The sequence below is a fragment of the Lycorma delicatula genome, chromosome 4 (genome assembly GCF_047948215.1).
Source record: "Lycorma delicatula isolate Av1 chromosome 4, ASM4794821v1, whole genome shotgun sequence".
Taxonomy (NCBI): domain Eukaryota; kingdom Metazoa; phylum Arthropoda; class Insecta; order Hemiptera; family Fulgoridae; genus Lycorma; species Lycorma delicatula.
This window is the reverse complement of record NC_134458.1, coordinates 75,211,431-75,228,418: the sequence shown is the minus strand read 5'-3', so window position 1 is coordinate 75,228,418 and position 16,988 is coordinate 75,211,431. Positions and strand designations below refer to the sequence as shown.

Below are 16,988 nucleotides of genomic sequence, written 5' to 3'. Positions count from 1 at the left end.
TAGGCAGGCCACGTTTGGAATATGTAAAACAAATTGTTAGGGATGTAGGATGTAGAGGGTATACTGAAATGAAACGACTAGCAACAGATAGGGAATCTTGGAGAGCTGCATCAAACCAGTCAAATGACTGAGGACAAAAAAAAAATAGTAAAGTAAAATAAATAAAAAAATAACTATAATAAAATTTTTAAAAAGTTATAAATTAATGGGAAGATCACAGTCAGTATGCCTTTGGTTAAAATGACAAAACAAGAAATGGCAGAAGCATAAATTTGCTTCAGTCAATCTTCTAAAATGCTTTCAATTTACTGAACAGGAGCCTCACAGTCATAATGTGGTTTTGCAATACCCTCATTTACTCTTTAGGTAAAATCACCATCCATAACCATGTTCATCTCATTAACTTTTCATTCCACGTATGTACTGAAACTAATATTTTGCCTATGAGTTTTATACGGTAGGCTTCTTGATAAGGGTAAATATCCTTGACAGAGATTCCTTAAACCTATCTTCTAATGTAGCGTGATGAATTTATGTACTAGGAAATAGTTATTAATGTTTTTAGAACTAAATAGCTGGAAAGGATCTTGCTTATGTCTCAAAATGGGTGATGTAATATGACTCAATGCTAGCAGCTGCTGACCGATTGCTTAACTGATTTTAAATGATTTGGTATTTATTGCAGTACTGTAAAAATGAGTTAATAAACAATTCTATAAAACAACTGATTTTTAAAGTCAGCCAATTATCATTTAAGTTTGACTTTTCCAAAGACCTGCTCAAAATTTGATGACCCTTTTCCCTTCCTATCCTGGTAAAAATTTAACAAATAAAGAACTATTTTATAACATTTTACAGAACCAACTGATGGTATTAATAGTTTAATTAAGGTTTTTTTGATTTTTTTTATGAGAAAATAATGTGCCAACATTTTCTTCAGTTAATTATAATACAATAAAGAATATATAACAAAATACGACCAAACTTTTTAGAACAAAATTTTGTCAAAAAAAGCAATTATTATTTTTTGTTTTTAAGAAAATTCATGTCATATTTCTTTCAAGGATTGTGAGTGGTAAATGTAAATCTTAAAAATTGTTGAGATTTTTTTAACTTTCAAATATCTTGATTTTCTTAATTCTTTTTTGATTTTGAATTCTGTACATTCAAATAAATTTTAAATGAGCTAAATTAAAAGTGCATATTATACATAAACTCAATTTTGAGGTAATACAATTAAAAATTTGGAAAACTGAATTAAAATCTTTCTTTAATTTAATATAAAGTATTCTGTAACTTTTTTAATTGTTTTAAAGATGATAGAATTAATTAATATTTGCCATATAATTAATATTAATTAATAATAATAGTAATATTAATTAATTAATATTTGTTGTATGAAAAAAATGCAAGCCTCACCAGGATTCAAGTCCAGAACCTTCCAAATGAAAGGCAGAAATGCTAACACTCCACCACAGAGATCAGAAGTCAATAATAATATTAATAATCATAATTGGTTTATTAATTTCAATATTATCAAATACTGCATGCATGTTAATTAACTGTGGTACTTTTTATTTTCATTTTAAATTATAATTCCATCTAATAAAGAAGTTCAACTAGAGCAAAACTTTGTTTTTGTTTTGTGTGAAGATGTGATACAAAACAAAAATTTGAGGCCTTTATGGTTTCTCTAGATTAAAACACAATTAAATCTGCAGTTCTGTTCAGTACTTTGAAAAAAAATTTAAGACCAAAATTGAAAACACTACTAAAACTAAAATTATTATTCTGAAATACTGATTGTTACCTGCTTTAATGAAATATTTCAATTAAAGCATAAAATACCTTTTTGTTGTGGCTAAATTAGATTCATCGATTAGAAGTTTTATAACTGTAAATTTCACTTATTAGTACTTAATTGGAGCCAGATTGATAAAAGAATCCAAATTTAGGAAATTCATAAGGAAATTCCAGTAAAATATGACACCTAAATATGTATAAAGTTAAAAAAAGAACAATTTATTTAAAAAAGAACATTTATTATTTATACATTTGTTACTGGGTTATAATAAAATGTAATAGGAATACAGCGACAGTAAAAATATAATTTTGAAACCATAAAATGAAAATTTGATAGATGCTTTTCATTCCTGATCTGCTGAAGCTGATTTTTACACTTGCAGGGATATTTTATGCTCGCTGCCTTCTCATTTCAACACTACATAACTGTGAGGTCATAAGAACGTCACAGTCAGTGTACAATGATGCCATTGTCTGGCAGACAATAATAATTAATGTCTGTCTATATTCAAAAATCAGTTAATTTCTATAAGAACATTTTTCATTTAATGAATTAACAAGGGAAGTGAATTTTGCAAGAAAAGAGGTTTGGTGTTTTAACAATGCTACTTAAAAAAATATTCAATTTTTTTCCATTTAAAAATAAAAACAAATAATTAGTTCTCACCATTTTATTTCTGAGTAACAATAAAAACACTATTGCTTGATTAAGTAAGTTGCTGAATTTTTTTTCAAATAAAGATCATGACAAAAATATTACAAGAAGAAAGTTAATTTTCTTAAAGTTTTCTTGTTAATTTAAAAAAAGTTTGTTTTCTCTATTAAGTGAAATTTAAATGTGGTGCTGGGATTGAAAATTTTCAATTTTTTGATGCTAAATTAAAATTAATTTATAAAACAAAAAAGAGATTTAAATTAATTTTAAGTTTTGAACAGAATGTGAGTTAGAAAACTGATTACATGAAGACCGTTTTGCTTTGGAAATTGAGTAGGTAAAAGCAATGCAATCAATCAAGTAATGATAATCAGATTAATTTTAGAAGATAAGACTGAAAAAGAATAAAACAATCTTCATGGATGTACATCTCACAAAGATATTTGATCATTTATAATGAAATAAAATGTTAAAAATTTTAAGAAAAATTTGTTTGCAATATAAAAAAAAGAGTTATATAAATCTGTAAAAAGTTTAGACTAGTTATAAAAATGAAAGATCAGAAAATGGTCAATAAAGAAAATTATTCAAAACCTTTAATTTATATGATAAACAAAACAAAACTCATTTTAATATAACTTTTTTTAATTCATGTCAAAATAATTTCAGTCACATTTGTGGCCATTTATGTGACCAGTCCAGTAACTGAAGTTGGCTGTAAAAGCATTAAAAATGGTTATGAAATGACTTTAAAAAAATTACATTAATGCTTGTTTCAGTTTGTCATCAAAATTAATAGTTTTCAATGAAAAAGATCTGATCGTGACATTGAAGCCAAATTATTTACTAGAAATTCAGACCTAACCGCATACTAAAACGAATTTCAAGCAACAGTAAAATTAAAACTGTTAAAAGATAATATGTTAAATTAGCTAATTTACAACAGAAATTTACAGGTGAGAACCATTTAATGCATCTGAATCATATACAATAAATATATTATTTTAGATATTACTTTTGGTTATACAAATACTATTACTGTAACAAAAAATGTAAATATACTTCATGCAAGAAGTTGATTATTACTTATAAAGCATAAAAAAGAAAATAAAAATGAATTCAAACAAATTCTTCTTTTTATTCTGAATGATTCCCAAACAAGTTAAATACATTACCTTAAATAAAATGAATAAATAAAAAATACAATTTTCCTAAATTGAATGGAATAAGATAAACAAATGAGACTAGGTCTCCACCACACAGCCATGAATGTATGCTGTAAATATATTTAAAAAATTACAGTATTGTACATATGTATAGAAATGGACAGTTTATAAGTAATAAGTTTTTTCTTTTAAAAAAATCACCATATTTTGGAGTTTTTTCACTGATAAAAGATCCTTAATTTTAATATTTACATTTATAATACAGATTATTAGAAGTAGAAAAATTGCTTGTTTTATTCATTCAAAACAGTTTTGGGTGTTATGATTCAGCACCATTTTCATTGCCTGTTTCATCAGCAGCCATTGAAAGGTCTTCAGCAACTTCTTCTTGTTCTTGGTCAGAAGGTTCCATTTGCTGAGAGGGATGCTCTAACGGCTCTGATCTTCTGATATGATGCGAGTACGCATGTGTTCCATTTTCTTGTTGTAAGTGCATTAAATCTTCTTCATGGCTTAACCTGCGTAAAATATTTATTTTAAAATAATCTTTCGAAGACAAATATAGAAGCTGCATCATTAAAAAGAGAGTATATAAGTAAATATTATTTTAAAGTGTGACAACAATGTAATATCACAATAAGCAAAGTGATCTGGGCAAATTCTGGTATTATGACATTTTTTTGAGCTTTTCTGAACTTGTACGTTCTTTACATACTCATAAAATAAGTCCTATTACAAGGTTACATTGAAGAAAATAAGATATAGTGATGACAAAATATTAACAGCAAGATTCTGTTACATCAGGATACTGCTACAAAAAGGATAGTAGATGGAATATCTACCATTCCTTTTGTTCAGTGTCAGTAAAGCGGTAGACAATGACAATGTGAAATGAACCTGTCATTATTCCCCTACCAACTGTGAAGTGAATGGTGTGATTTACTTTTTTGCAAGCACAAGAACATAACTCCCTCAAGATCCATCAATAATTGTGTCATGTTTTGGTAATAATGTTATAAGTGACAGCACTATGACAAATGGTAACTGGAAATTTGGAGAGAGAGAACATACTGGCAGTATGTTTGATCATGTAAGCATGTTCTTTCTTCTTGCTCTTATTTGTTGGTGTTGCTTCTTACTTATTGTTTATAAACATTTAAGAAAAAAATCATATAATTTTATGACAGGCAGTATGTTCGATCATGAAAGCATGATTTTTTTATTGCTAAATATTAACTAATAATCCCTTTCTTTAATTTACATGGCTGCCAAAAAAGGAGTGCAATGTATTTAAGGTGTATGTATGTAAGTATGTTTGTTCCACCATAGCAGCACAATGGCTGAACAGATTTAATAGACGTATGACCCCCGCACTGGAATCCTTATGTTACCAGGAGTGTCATAGACTGTACAAATATGTATATACATAAATATGCTTAAATAGAATTTAAAAAATTGAAAAATCTATCAGGTGAATGAGTTATTTTTTAATAACTCGCATCTCATGTATAAGAAACGAGGTTTCTGAATTGTTCAGAATGAAGCATTGAGATGCGAGTTTGTCAAAAACTACTCATTCATCTGATAGATTTTTCAAATATATCATTTGATCAATTTATTCATGTAACTAGTGTTTTTATACAACTGCCCAAAAAGGAGTGTAATTGTTATAAGTATATGTATGTATGTATGTATGTATGATATACATACATGGTGATGTATATCACCATTATGTATTGCATGATGACACACATTATCATGTAATACGAGGTGTGTGAGAAAAGTAGACTGACTTTTTACTTACCAAAGTTTCTATTTTTTTCAAACAACAATATTATTCCCTTCAAAGTAGTTCCCTTGGGCAGCTATACACTGGCAGAGTCATTGTTCCCACTCCTGGTAGCAGCGCTGGAAGGCTTTAACTGGTAACTGGTCGGTCACAGTCTTTTGAATGTTCTCCAGAGTTCAAAATGACGTCCTTTTAAGACATGTTAAAATTTCGGGAAAAGGAAAAAGTCACAAGGACTCAAATCAGGTGAATAGCGGGGTTGAGGAACCGTAGGAATTCATTTTGAGGTCAAAAATTCCCTGATAGAAATGGCTGTTTGACATGAGGTATTGTCATGATGAAGCATCCACTTGTCTGCAATGTCCGGTCTCACATGAATCACTCTTTTCATGAGCCTCTCAAGGACACCTTTGTAAAACATTTGATTGACTGTTTGTCCTGGAGGAACAAATTCTTTATACACAATACCCCTACTGTCAAAAAAGCAAATCAACATGGTTTTGATCTTTGATTTGCTCATTCAACATTTTTTCGGTCGAGGAGATGACGAAGTGTGCCACTCTTCGCTTTGCTGCTTTGTTTCAATCGTACTCAAATATCCAAGATTCATCACCTGTGATCACACAATTGAAGAATTCTTGGTCATTGTCAAACCTATCAAGAAGATCAACGCACACGTTTCTTTGATTGTCCTTCTTTTTCATTGTGAAGTTTTTCGACACGAATTTCGCACAAACCTTTCGCATGTCCAAATTGTCTGTCAACATTTGATGTACGGTGAAAGTGTTTAAATTTAACTGTTCACACATCATCCTTATTGTTAAACAACGGTCTGATCTCACAAGAACCCTTACATGATCAATGTTTTTGTCAGATTTTGAAGTTGAAGGTTTCCCTGAGCAAGGTTGATCTTCAACGTGTTCTCGGCCTTCCAAAATTGATTTATGACAGCGGAAAACTTGTGCTCTTGATAAGCAATGTTCCCCATAGGCCTGTTTCAGCTTTTCAAAGGTCACACTCACAGATTCCCCAAGTTTAATACAAAACTTGATTGCACAACGTTGCTCTAAATTCCAATGGTCAATTTTCATAACACACAACAAAAACACAACTTCACTGATGGTGCTGTCAAAAATAATGTGTTAGCTAAACAGAGTTGAAACTCGTACTGAGTATGTGGAAGGGATAAACAAACCGGTCTAGCACAGACCAGTAGACAGCGTTGCCAGTTTGGTCGCAGTCTTACCAATCTCATTACTTTTCTCACACACCTCGTACATACATGGTGATGTATATATTACATTCATCACCATGTAATACATACATGGTAATGTATCCATGTATGTATCACCACACACACACACATATATATATATATATATATATATATATATATATATATATATCACCACACACATACATGTTAGTTTCACCATAGCAGTTTAATAGCTGAACCAATTTAGATGTATGACCATGCATTGGAATCCTTACATTACCAGGAATATCATAGGCTATATAAATATATATGTAAGTTTAAATAGATTTAAAAAATTAAAAACTGCAGTCATGTTTTTTAAATTTTTAATATTTATCTCTTGTTGAAGTGGTTAAATGAAATTTTGTGCCACTATCACATGAAATAACACTGAGTTTACAAATATAACATTATTTCATCGGTCCAAATTCAAAGTCAAACAATGTATCTAGCTAGATTTTTTGATATTAACGGAAAAATTCACTGAGAATTATCACTCACATATATAAACATACTTGCATTTGCGAGAGAGCGAATGAGAGTATTAGAATGAGTAAACAAACACAAAATAGAAAACAAAGACACACAAACTAATATTTGAATGATGAAGGTTAAGTAAAAATGTTAAATAAAATCTTCTTTAATTTTACGTCAGCAACTAATGGATCCTGCATAATAACAATGCACCTCTCCATATGGTATTATTTATGAGGCAATTTTTAACTAGAAAATCATAATTATGCTAAAATTAATCTCTTCACCATTTATGGTCTGCAATGATTTTTCTTTGTTCTCAGTTAAACCAATTTATATCAAAAGAAATAAAATGACAACTCTGAGATTGTTCCAAAAAAATTATTTTCAAACTACAATGAGGAATGGACTATGTGTTGTCATTAGTGCATAGTTTCCTAATTTGGATTACTTTGAAGGGAATACCACTGATGTCTGTCAAGAGAAGTTAAGATTTATTGTAATGAGTTCACGAGTTTATTGCAAATATAAACTGGTAAAACCACATTATGCCTTAAAATATATTTTTAATAAATCAGTATTATATTTTATAGTGTTTAAATTCTGATTACAGTTAAACATGTATAACATTTTAAAATTGCAGTCAAGGGATACAAACAATTCCTGAACTCATAAAAATATAAATTGTTCAATATTTTTATTAATAGGTGTCTTGTACCAGAGTGCTTGTAAAGTAGCTGTTAAGAAAAGACAGATATTGTAACGCTCAGGTAGTAAAATTCATAGTATGTTTATAAAAAAAAGTAAAATTAATTATTTTTTGTTCTAGTAATGTCTACAAACAATAATTTTATCATAAAATATAAAATAATACCATTACCTGAGTTTTTTAGGAGAAGGAGGTCCATTGTCAGATTGCAGCGGAGATGTAGTTCCTACATAAGGTGGAAATGCACTATCCGCTAAAGGTCCCTTTAAAAAAGTAAATTATCAATTATTAGAATTAGTAAACAGATAATTAGTAAACTAGAAAACAAAAAGCAGAGTGACTAAAATTGTGCAATGAGAATGTAAGTCTAGAAGAATTGAGTAATGTATAAACAATGAGGTACTGGTATACCCTATGGTTAAATATGGCTTAGACCATTGACATTTATCCTCGATTCTTTTCCTTCAATTATCATGGTAGTACTCCCACAGGTATTCCAAGGATTAAGCAACCATGAGATTGTAATTATATGCAGTTAATCATCTTACCCAGGTTTGGGTACTGGTATTTATTATTCTATCAATAGGTACTGGTATTTATTATTCTATCTGTACCAGAGTGCTTGTAAAGTAGCTGTTAAGAAAAGACAAATATTGTAACGCTCAGGTAGTAAAATTCATAGTATGTTCATAATATTGGTAACTAAAATTTAACAATGTTATCTTTTCTTTTTTTTTGTAAAAGCATCATAAACAGAATGCAATTATCACTATTCTCTCTAAGCCTAAAAAAGTAAATTTGTATTAAACTAAACATATCTATAAATTTTTAATCTTCAATAGCAGTCTTCAATTTCAAATACTTCTTTTTTTAGATATTTAACAATACTTCAGACTTATTTTTGTTCATTTTAACATTCGCAATTGTTACAAGTAATTGCTGTTAATTTTGCTTTGAAAGTCTCATCATCTGGTAGAAAAATGTTTAAGATAGTGGTAGTTTTTGTTTGAAATTTTTAATTTTTTTTTTAATTTTTTGAATTAGAATGCAAATTGTTTTTTATGAATTTGCACATGTAAACTCTCCATTAATCAGAGAGAGCTTGTTCACAATTCTGATGTAACATATTTCATGTCATAAAAGTGCTACTAAGAGTATTGGAATTTCATCAATGGATGCTGGAATGGAAAATGAGTATATAGATAACTGAGACCAAAGTCATAGTTTCTGATCACAATCGCAAAGAAATATTAATACTTTTAAAAATATAGACTTTAATAGCACAAAGACTATATAACAAAATATTATTTGTCTGAGTTTAAGTAACAGTAATGGTGACAGGAAGTACTCCCAATCTTGTAATACTCTTCCTATGTAGAACATATTTACCTCTAGTGCTCAGTATTTGTATACAATATGTAAAATGAATAAACCATTCATTTACACATTGTAAATATACATGCATGTACATATATACGTAAAACTACACAACAATACAGAATTTAAAATATAGTATAATATAATATTACATTTTGAATTCTATTAATATAAACACTCTATTAAAATATAATTTAACAGTACAGTGGAATAATATAAAACTTAAAATTATTAATTTCAGTAATATACTGCCAAGTTCTATACCACAAATATAAAAATTAGTTTCATACTTCAGCGACTGGGTGATCGTACGTCTGATTACAGGTACAACTGATACTGGTTTTTTGCTAGGTGTGCAAGAATAATAAGTAACCTGACCTGAGTCAAAGTCACTCCAGTAATGACATAATCATTTTCAAGAGTAACAAAATCCTTTACCAAATTTTCTAGGAAAAATTAAGAGTGAAATATTTTTTTTAACTTCTTCACTGAGCTGAATATTCTATTGACATTAGTGCGACTGTAATACAACTGATGTCTTTTAATACAATGTGATATCTTTACTCTGATCACTTCAGACTATATAGTCAACATTATTGCTAACAAAGAAAGTAACAGGGATTGATGCCTACTGTACCTAAGGTTCTTCATTTCAACTTAAGAAAGACTGGACTGATAGTGTAAAACAATAAATTAAAATATACCTTTTTGTTGTGAAATAATGTATTGATTCTCACTGCCTCAAGTTGGCAACAGAAAGTAGTTTAATATAAATGCAATAATAAAGGATTGAGTCATGCTAATCTTAAGGTTTTCATTATGATCAAATAATTTTTAGACAAAAATTGTAGTCCGCTAAAATCCATAAACAACTCTCTAAGTATGCCAGGATATTTGTTATGAGTAAAGTAGCATGATTTTTTTTTAAAGAAGAAAAAATGGTTTTTAAATTTTTTTAAATGTATCGCACTACTGATTAATACATTTGAAGGAGCCCTAAGATATAATATTCCAGTGGGAATATATGCAAACAAAAATAAATATTTAATAGTGTTGACAACTTTAGTGCCTTTTTTAAGACCTTTAAAGCTAAACAGTACAATATCATTTCAATAAAACAGTGTTCAATCTTCATGAAATATCAGGTATTTTTTTTGTACGTAAAATTTAATTTTAGGGTAGTTTGAATTTTCTTCCATCCTGTAAGACATGTGCTTGTTGCTTCTATCTTATATTTTGACAGCTTTATAATAAAATTTATATTTTCATACAGATACATTTAAGAATTAATATACTGCTTGATTATGCAAAACAGTTAAATTTAGAATGAGATTTGATACCAATAATTTTCATAAGTGTGAGACATTAGTCCAGATATTCAACAATATCTAAAACATAAACCAAATTAATTTCAGATTGAGAGAGAAATCTGTAATTCTTGAATAATGCAATTCAACAAAATCCTTCCTTTTTTCAGAGGATCTTGCCAAAACAGTTTCTGAAAATGCATAAACAAAATAATTTTAATAATATATTAAAATTACATAGCTACTACATTTCATATTAACTGTACATTTTTATATGTTTAACCAAGTTTACTGCATACATTTTGAATGTATTATGAGAGTGGATTACAAAAAATAATATTCAAGATCTATAAGCAAGTGTGCATACTAAGACAAAAAATAAAAAATAAATATTTACCTGAATATTAGTATTAACTGAGTCACCATAAACTCTTGAATTTTTAGCCACAGCCAGATTATCTTCAGCAGGTGCATCCCTGTTAAATAAAATTAAAATAGAAAATTTATTAATTTATTTATTTAATTAAAAATCTGTTTTATAAATGAAACATAAAAGTAGGATCCGATTAAAAAAACAAAATAAGAAAATAAATGTGCAATACACTAAGGAAGCAGCGCATGAATGAGTAAACATTAGAGAAATATCTATTCCAAAACAATAATAATAAAGAATTAGTGGCATACAATACCATTTCAGATAATTAATTTAAAATCAAAACTATTAAATCCAAAAAACACTTGAAGATTCAAACTTAAAATTTACAAAAAAAAAAGTGTAAAAAGTACATCAAGTTGAAAAATACTATCAGATCATCCAGAGAATAAACAATAATTCTTACCATTGCAATTTATAAAAAATATTTCTATCTTTAAAAAGAAATATGATGAGTCACACATTCATAAAAAAAAAGGTCACTTACAGTAATAGAAAATAAAAATAAGAACATACTATATGAAACAATACTAGAACTGTAAACAAACTGGTATATATATCTTGGTGATTTGTTAATATTCATACCATTTATCCTAAGTGAAAGTAAATATGGATGCCAATAAAAGTTGCATGTTTTTATTACTTTTTGCTTTTATATATCTTTTTGGAATGGTGTGGGAAATGAAATCCTATTTCAGTTTCTTATGAAATTACATTAGATTTTTTGGTTTTTAATATTATTGTGTATTGTCAAAAAGATCATAACCAATAAATCGATAAGGCAGTATTTTATTAACATAGTAGATGACTTGAAAAAGTCAATAAAACCATAGATCTTGCATATACTATCTTTAGCCTGCCAGGCAAACAACCTGAGATCATTTAGGGAACTCTATTTTTTGGTGTAGACTAAATTGATATGACATATGCTGCAGTTTTACTCAGACCTGGTATCTATGAAGTAGATCATTTTTATTAGTGTAAACTATACAAATAAGTCTTCATAGACAACCATGAGGACATTATTATACAATAGGCTTCTGGCTCTGGTTAGCACACTTCCCTGACTGCAATTGGAAATCCATTTGAAATGAACAAAACACTAAAATGCACATGCATATACCAAAACAAATATTTGAACTGCTAATGTTTGTAAAAACTAATTAAGAGAACAATAATATTTTCTTTATAGAACCAAATTTACTGAAATCATCCTTTCCCCACACATTAAATAATACAAAATTACAACAATTGAAAACTACAGTCAAATTTAATATTGCAATTTAAATAAACAAAATCTTAAAATTTATACTAAATAAGTTTTATAAACTATCAAATATGTAAGAACATAACATTATTATTATATCTTAAATTTAAGGTATTGCAGTGGATTGCAGAATAAAGATAAATAGAGGAAAAATGAAGTGACACAGTTGAAAAGAAAGAAAGCATAGGTAATGCATTGCTGGAAAGACAGACTAAACAACAAATAATGTCACTGACATGTTTGGGAAGTTTAGTGATTTGGTACAGAAGCCATGTAACTCAGCCATTGAATAGTTTTTATTTTAAAAAGAATTATTCACTAAGTGAAATCAATTTTCACAAAACATCAGAACAGCTCTACAAATTTTTCACTTTAACTAACTTTTTTATAACAGCATAAACTAATTTTTTTTTAACCGGAAAAATGCTAAGTGGAGTGTTCTCATTATTTGATTGACATTTATATTTAAGTATTTGTTCATAAGCAATCAGTAACTATTATCCTATAATAGAAAATTTATTTTTATTATTTATTATCTAATTTCAAGCATTAGTTGATTTACATTGAAAAAAAAAATAATAAAACTGGTATTTGAAAGAGTTTAGAATATGCATTCTCAAAAAAAGGTTGCAAAATGATACCACCAATTTCCATTTCATTTCCTAAAGTACGATTTAATATCTCATACAGACACAAAATAAAATGTAATGAAAAATAAATTATTGTTGATTCTATAGAATGATCTAATTCTTACATTATATTTTAATTTTCTAGGAATCATTACTATTTAACCACACTATAGATAAACAGTATACAAGTTGTATATGAGGAGCTTCTTCAAAGATAACATGTCTGCCTTTAATAATTGTTCAGAAGAGCTAAAAAAACTGATTGTTGTATTTTTATGGCTCTGACAATTATAAATTACTGTTTTAATAATATTAAGTTATTAAATTTTTCATGCAAACACTGGTTGCTTTTTTTTAACTTAAATAATTGAGGACTTATAAATCATTGGTATTAAACTGTGGAGTAACCTGATTTTGAAATTTTATTATGGTAATAAAACAACTTTATGATATTTCTATGATAAATATGATTAAGAGAATAGAAATAAAAAAATCTGTTTTCACTTAAAGAAAAAATTATGTATTTATTCATTATTTAGTAACTACAACCTCATCTATTACATATTCTGGTAACACGTTCTTACTTTGTGTTATCTTTATTAACACTTGATCAATGACTTGAATATTTAGTTTAAGATTCTTCAATATTATAAAACTAAGGTCACTTTTAAATTAATTTTTTAGCCATGTTGTTGAGTTTTGAAAGTAATTAATATAAATATATTAATAATGTATGGTAAAAATGGTACTGGATATGTGTTTTTGGGAATCAAATGAACTTGTCTGCCTTCGAAACCAAATTTTTATAAATAGTTTTATGAATTTTTTCATATAATTTATATATTACTACATAGTCTCATTATTTAGTACTTAATAAATTTTCATATTAGAATTAACTTATTGCATTGTTTTTACCTGTAAAAGAGAGTGCATTCCCTTGAACACACACATGCATGTGCACACACACACACACACACACACCCATATATATATATATATATATATATATATATACATACACACACACACACACACACACACACATTAACACAAACAGCGTAGCTGCAAAATTATAAGAAGCTATTTTGATAAAATATAAAGCGATGATACATATACTTAGAATGAAAAAAAACCTGTAGACTTGTTATATTTATTGAGTATTCTCACCTTATCAGATTACTTCATACAGTTAACAAGAAAAGATTTTAAAGGAACAAGTCAAATCATTTAAAAATTCACATGTAATTTGATCATTAAAACATTAGATACAATAAGGTAAAAGTATCTCTCATATTTATTTGCTTTATCATTATTATTATAATCATAATAAAATACACTAGTGAAATTCGTATAACAGTAACCTTAATAGTAATAAGAAAAACAAAAAAGAGAAGATCTAAAAAGATTGTAAAATTTTACATTCAGTTCAAATAATTAACCTTAAATGATTAAGAATTAATAAAAAAATTAATTAATAAAAAAAATATTATCAGAAAACTACTTTGTACAATAAAAACTTTATTTATTGTTAAATTACAATCATAACTAAAGAATAGAAAGCACCATGAAAAAAAATAAATGTACATGATTAAGGACAAAGAAAAGTAAAATAATAAATGCACTGTTTAAGTACAGAACTGATATATGTTTGCTTAATGATTTTTAATCAGACAATTCAGTATGACTTCTGTTCATCTTCTGGCATCTTGGAAATGTCTTATACTAGGCACTATCAAAATTCCTTATCATTCAGTATGAATATTAAACAGGCATCTAAGGAAACAGTAACAGCAGTTAACCACTGGGAAGCAGAAAATCTTCTCATAGAATATATTAATTAAAATAAATATTTAAGTTTATATAAACAAACTTAATTTTTTTTATATACTGTTATTTCTTTATTCAAAGTAGCACGTCAACTCTGAGCATGATAATCACATGCAATTATACTGCTCTTACACAGACTTAATCTAAATAAATGTACTACCTAGATCTCATAAAATGATGTTATAAGGCTCTAACAAAATTTGCCTGGTAGCTCAGCAATGTATACTTTTATAACAAAACATGGATAAAGAATACCACTCACCCCATCACAGTTGTAAGAAAAGTATAGTATACATCACAGCAAGGCCGTAAAACATTCCATAGATGAAGCCTACCATATAATATCACAATGAAATTACCAAAGTAGCAGTTAAGCGCACAAAACTCTACTGTTTCTTAATTATATTAATTGAGATTATATACAAGTGTTATAATAAACAATTTTTAAAATTAATTTAAGCACAGGAAGAACAGGAACAATACAATCTGTATGAGGGTATATATGAATATTATATGTGAACACAACAGATATGTGAATGATAACAGTATGAATACAAATATGTATGATTTTTTTTTAGAATTATGAAATGTAATATAAAAATGTTTTTATTTGCAGTCTAAACAAGAGAGATATAACATTATTTTCTACAATATAGCCTAATTTTAGGAAGACAGTCTTCTGGATATAAAAGACAACAGAAAATTACAGAAAAATGGCAATATAAAATGGAAATCAGAGAAGCCTGATCAATATCACCTATGCAGACACATAAAATTTGAGCTTCTTTTCTCCTGAGACAAATCAACAATCTAATTGATAAATTACTAAGCTTGTTTGCATAGTAATGTTACAATGTTGATTGATTTTACTGATAAACAACAATGTTATTTTATTATTTACATCTATTACCTATAAAAGTATATAATTAAACCATAAAATAAACATGTTTGGATTTAATAACTGGAATTAGTAAATAAGTGATTCAGTTAGATGCACTTAGTTATATTAAAATTGCATATATACAGAACTAAACATCAGTAGATAAAAAGTGAAGTATATGTATGCATTTCATGTAGGTTTAGGAACATGTCAAAGAAGTTTTTCTATGTAATGTTTTTTATGAAATTTTGAAAGCAATTACAATTATTAGAAAACAAAAATTGTAATTTAACTACAATTCATGTTTTATGATAAATGTTTATTGAAACCTTTTACAAAACCTTATTGTATTATTAAGAAACTCACATACTTATGTAAAATAAAAATTCATGCACTAAATTATTCAAAAACTGAATATTTGTAATTAATTTTGAGAGTAATGAAAAACTAAAAAAAAGAAGAAAAATAACTATAGATGGTATATGGATTTATAGGGTTGTTTCTAGAAAGGGTTGGTGAGGCAGAAATGAGTAGGCTAATTAAAGGGAAAGATAAAATGAACATACAAGATATGTTAACCACTTCTGTTTATAGATTGATGCAACATAGTTACTTCTCAGTTAGTTAGAAGAAACCTCTTTTACTTTACCCAGCATGGCTGTTATTGGGAAATAGGCTGAAATAGACAAAATAAGGAAAATAAAAAAGTGGTTTTGGATTGAGGTAACAGCACAGTCACGGCATGAGAAGATTATATATGAAAAATGTCTATATAAACCTTAACAGGAATATATTATATATTTCAGATGTCTGGCTAATTTACTCACACAAGACTTTCAAATAATTTATTATAAGTTACAAAAATAGCAAAAAAAGAATGGAATTTTTGGAAAACAGCTATTTCATACTATTGTAAAAGTAGATCATAGACAATTTGATTTTAGAAAATTTATGAAGTTGATAAAAAAAACAGAATTATCATATAATTATTTTAAAATAAAATTTGTTAAAAAACAAATCGACTGTATTGAGTTGAGATCAATAATCCAAGATAATCTATACTACACAGAATAACTTATTTTGTTCTGAAATGAACAATGGTACCATTTTTAAAAAAGAAGTAAAGAGATAGCCAGAACCTATCATTCCAGGTTTTAAAAAGTCGATAAATTAAAAAAAAAATTGTATGTACTTTTCAAAGCTGGACTTCATAAACTGTAGGTTCAAAGGCAAAACATAATATTGTGCATGACTCAAAAGATTTCAGGAAGAATTGGTGAATTATTTCTATTAAAGGTTGGCTACTCAAAAACATGGGTATTATACGAGGTATGGCTATTAAATAACGAGACTAATGCTGCTATAGAAGAACTGCGCATGCGCCAAATTCGTACGACCGACAGCTGTGTAGCGTGAA

The 16,988-nt window shown here is 27.6% G+C and overlaps 1 protein-coding gene across 1 annotated transcript in view; it reads right to left on the bottom strand.

Moving 5' to 3' along the window:
- Nucleotides 1-3,943: 3,943 nt before the first annotated feature.
- The window catches only part of FoxP (forkhead box transcription factor P), a 70,369-nt gene continuing 57,324 nt past the window's right edge, over nucleotides 3,944-16,988 (bottom strand). Inside the window, exons 10-12 of the mRNA XM_075361965.1 lie at nucleotides 10,933-11,011; nucleotides 8,023-8,114; nucleotides 3,944-4,142 (exon numbers count right to left, since the gene is read on the bottom strand). Coding sequence (XP_075218080.1) covers nucleotides 3,944-4,142; nucleotides 8,023-8,114; nucleotides 10,933-11,011 — 370 coding nt within the window. The remainder of the gene's footprint in view (nucleotides 4,143-8,022; nucleotides 8,115-10,932; nucleotides 11,012-16,988) is intronic.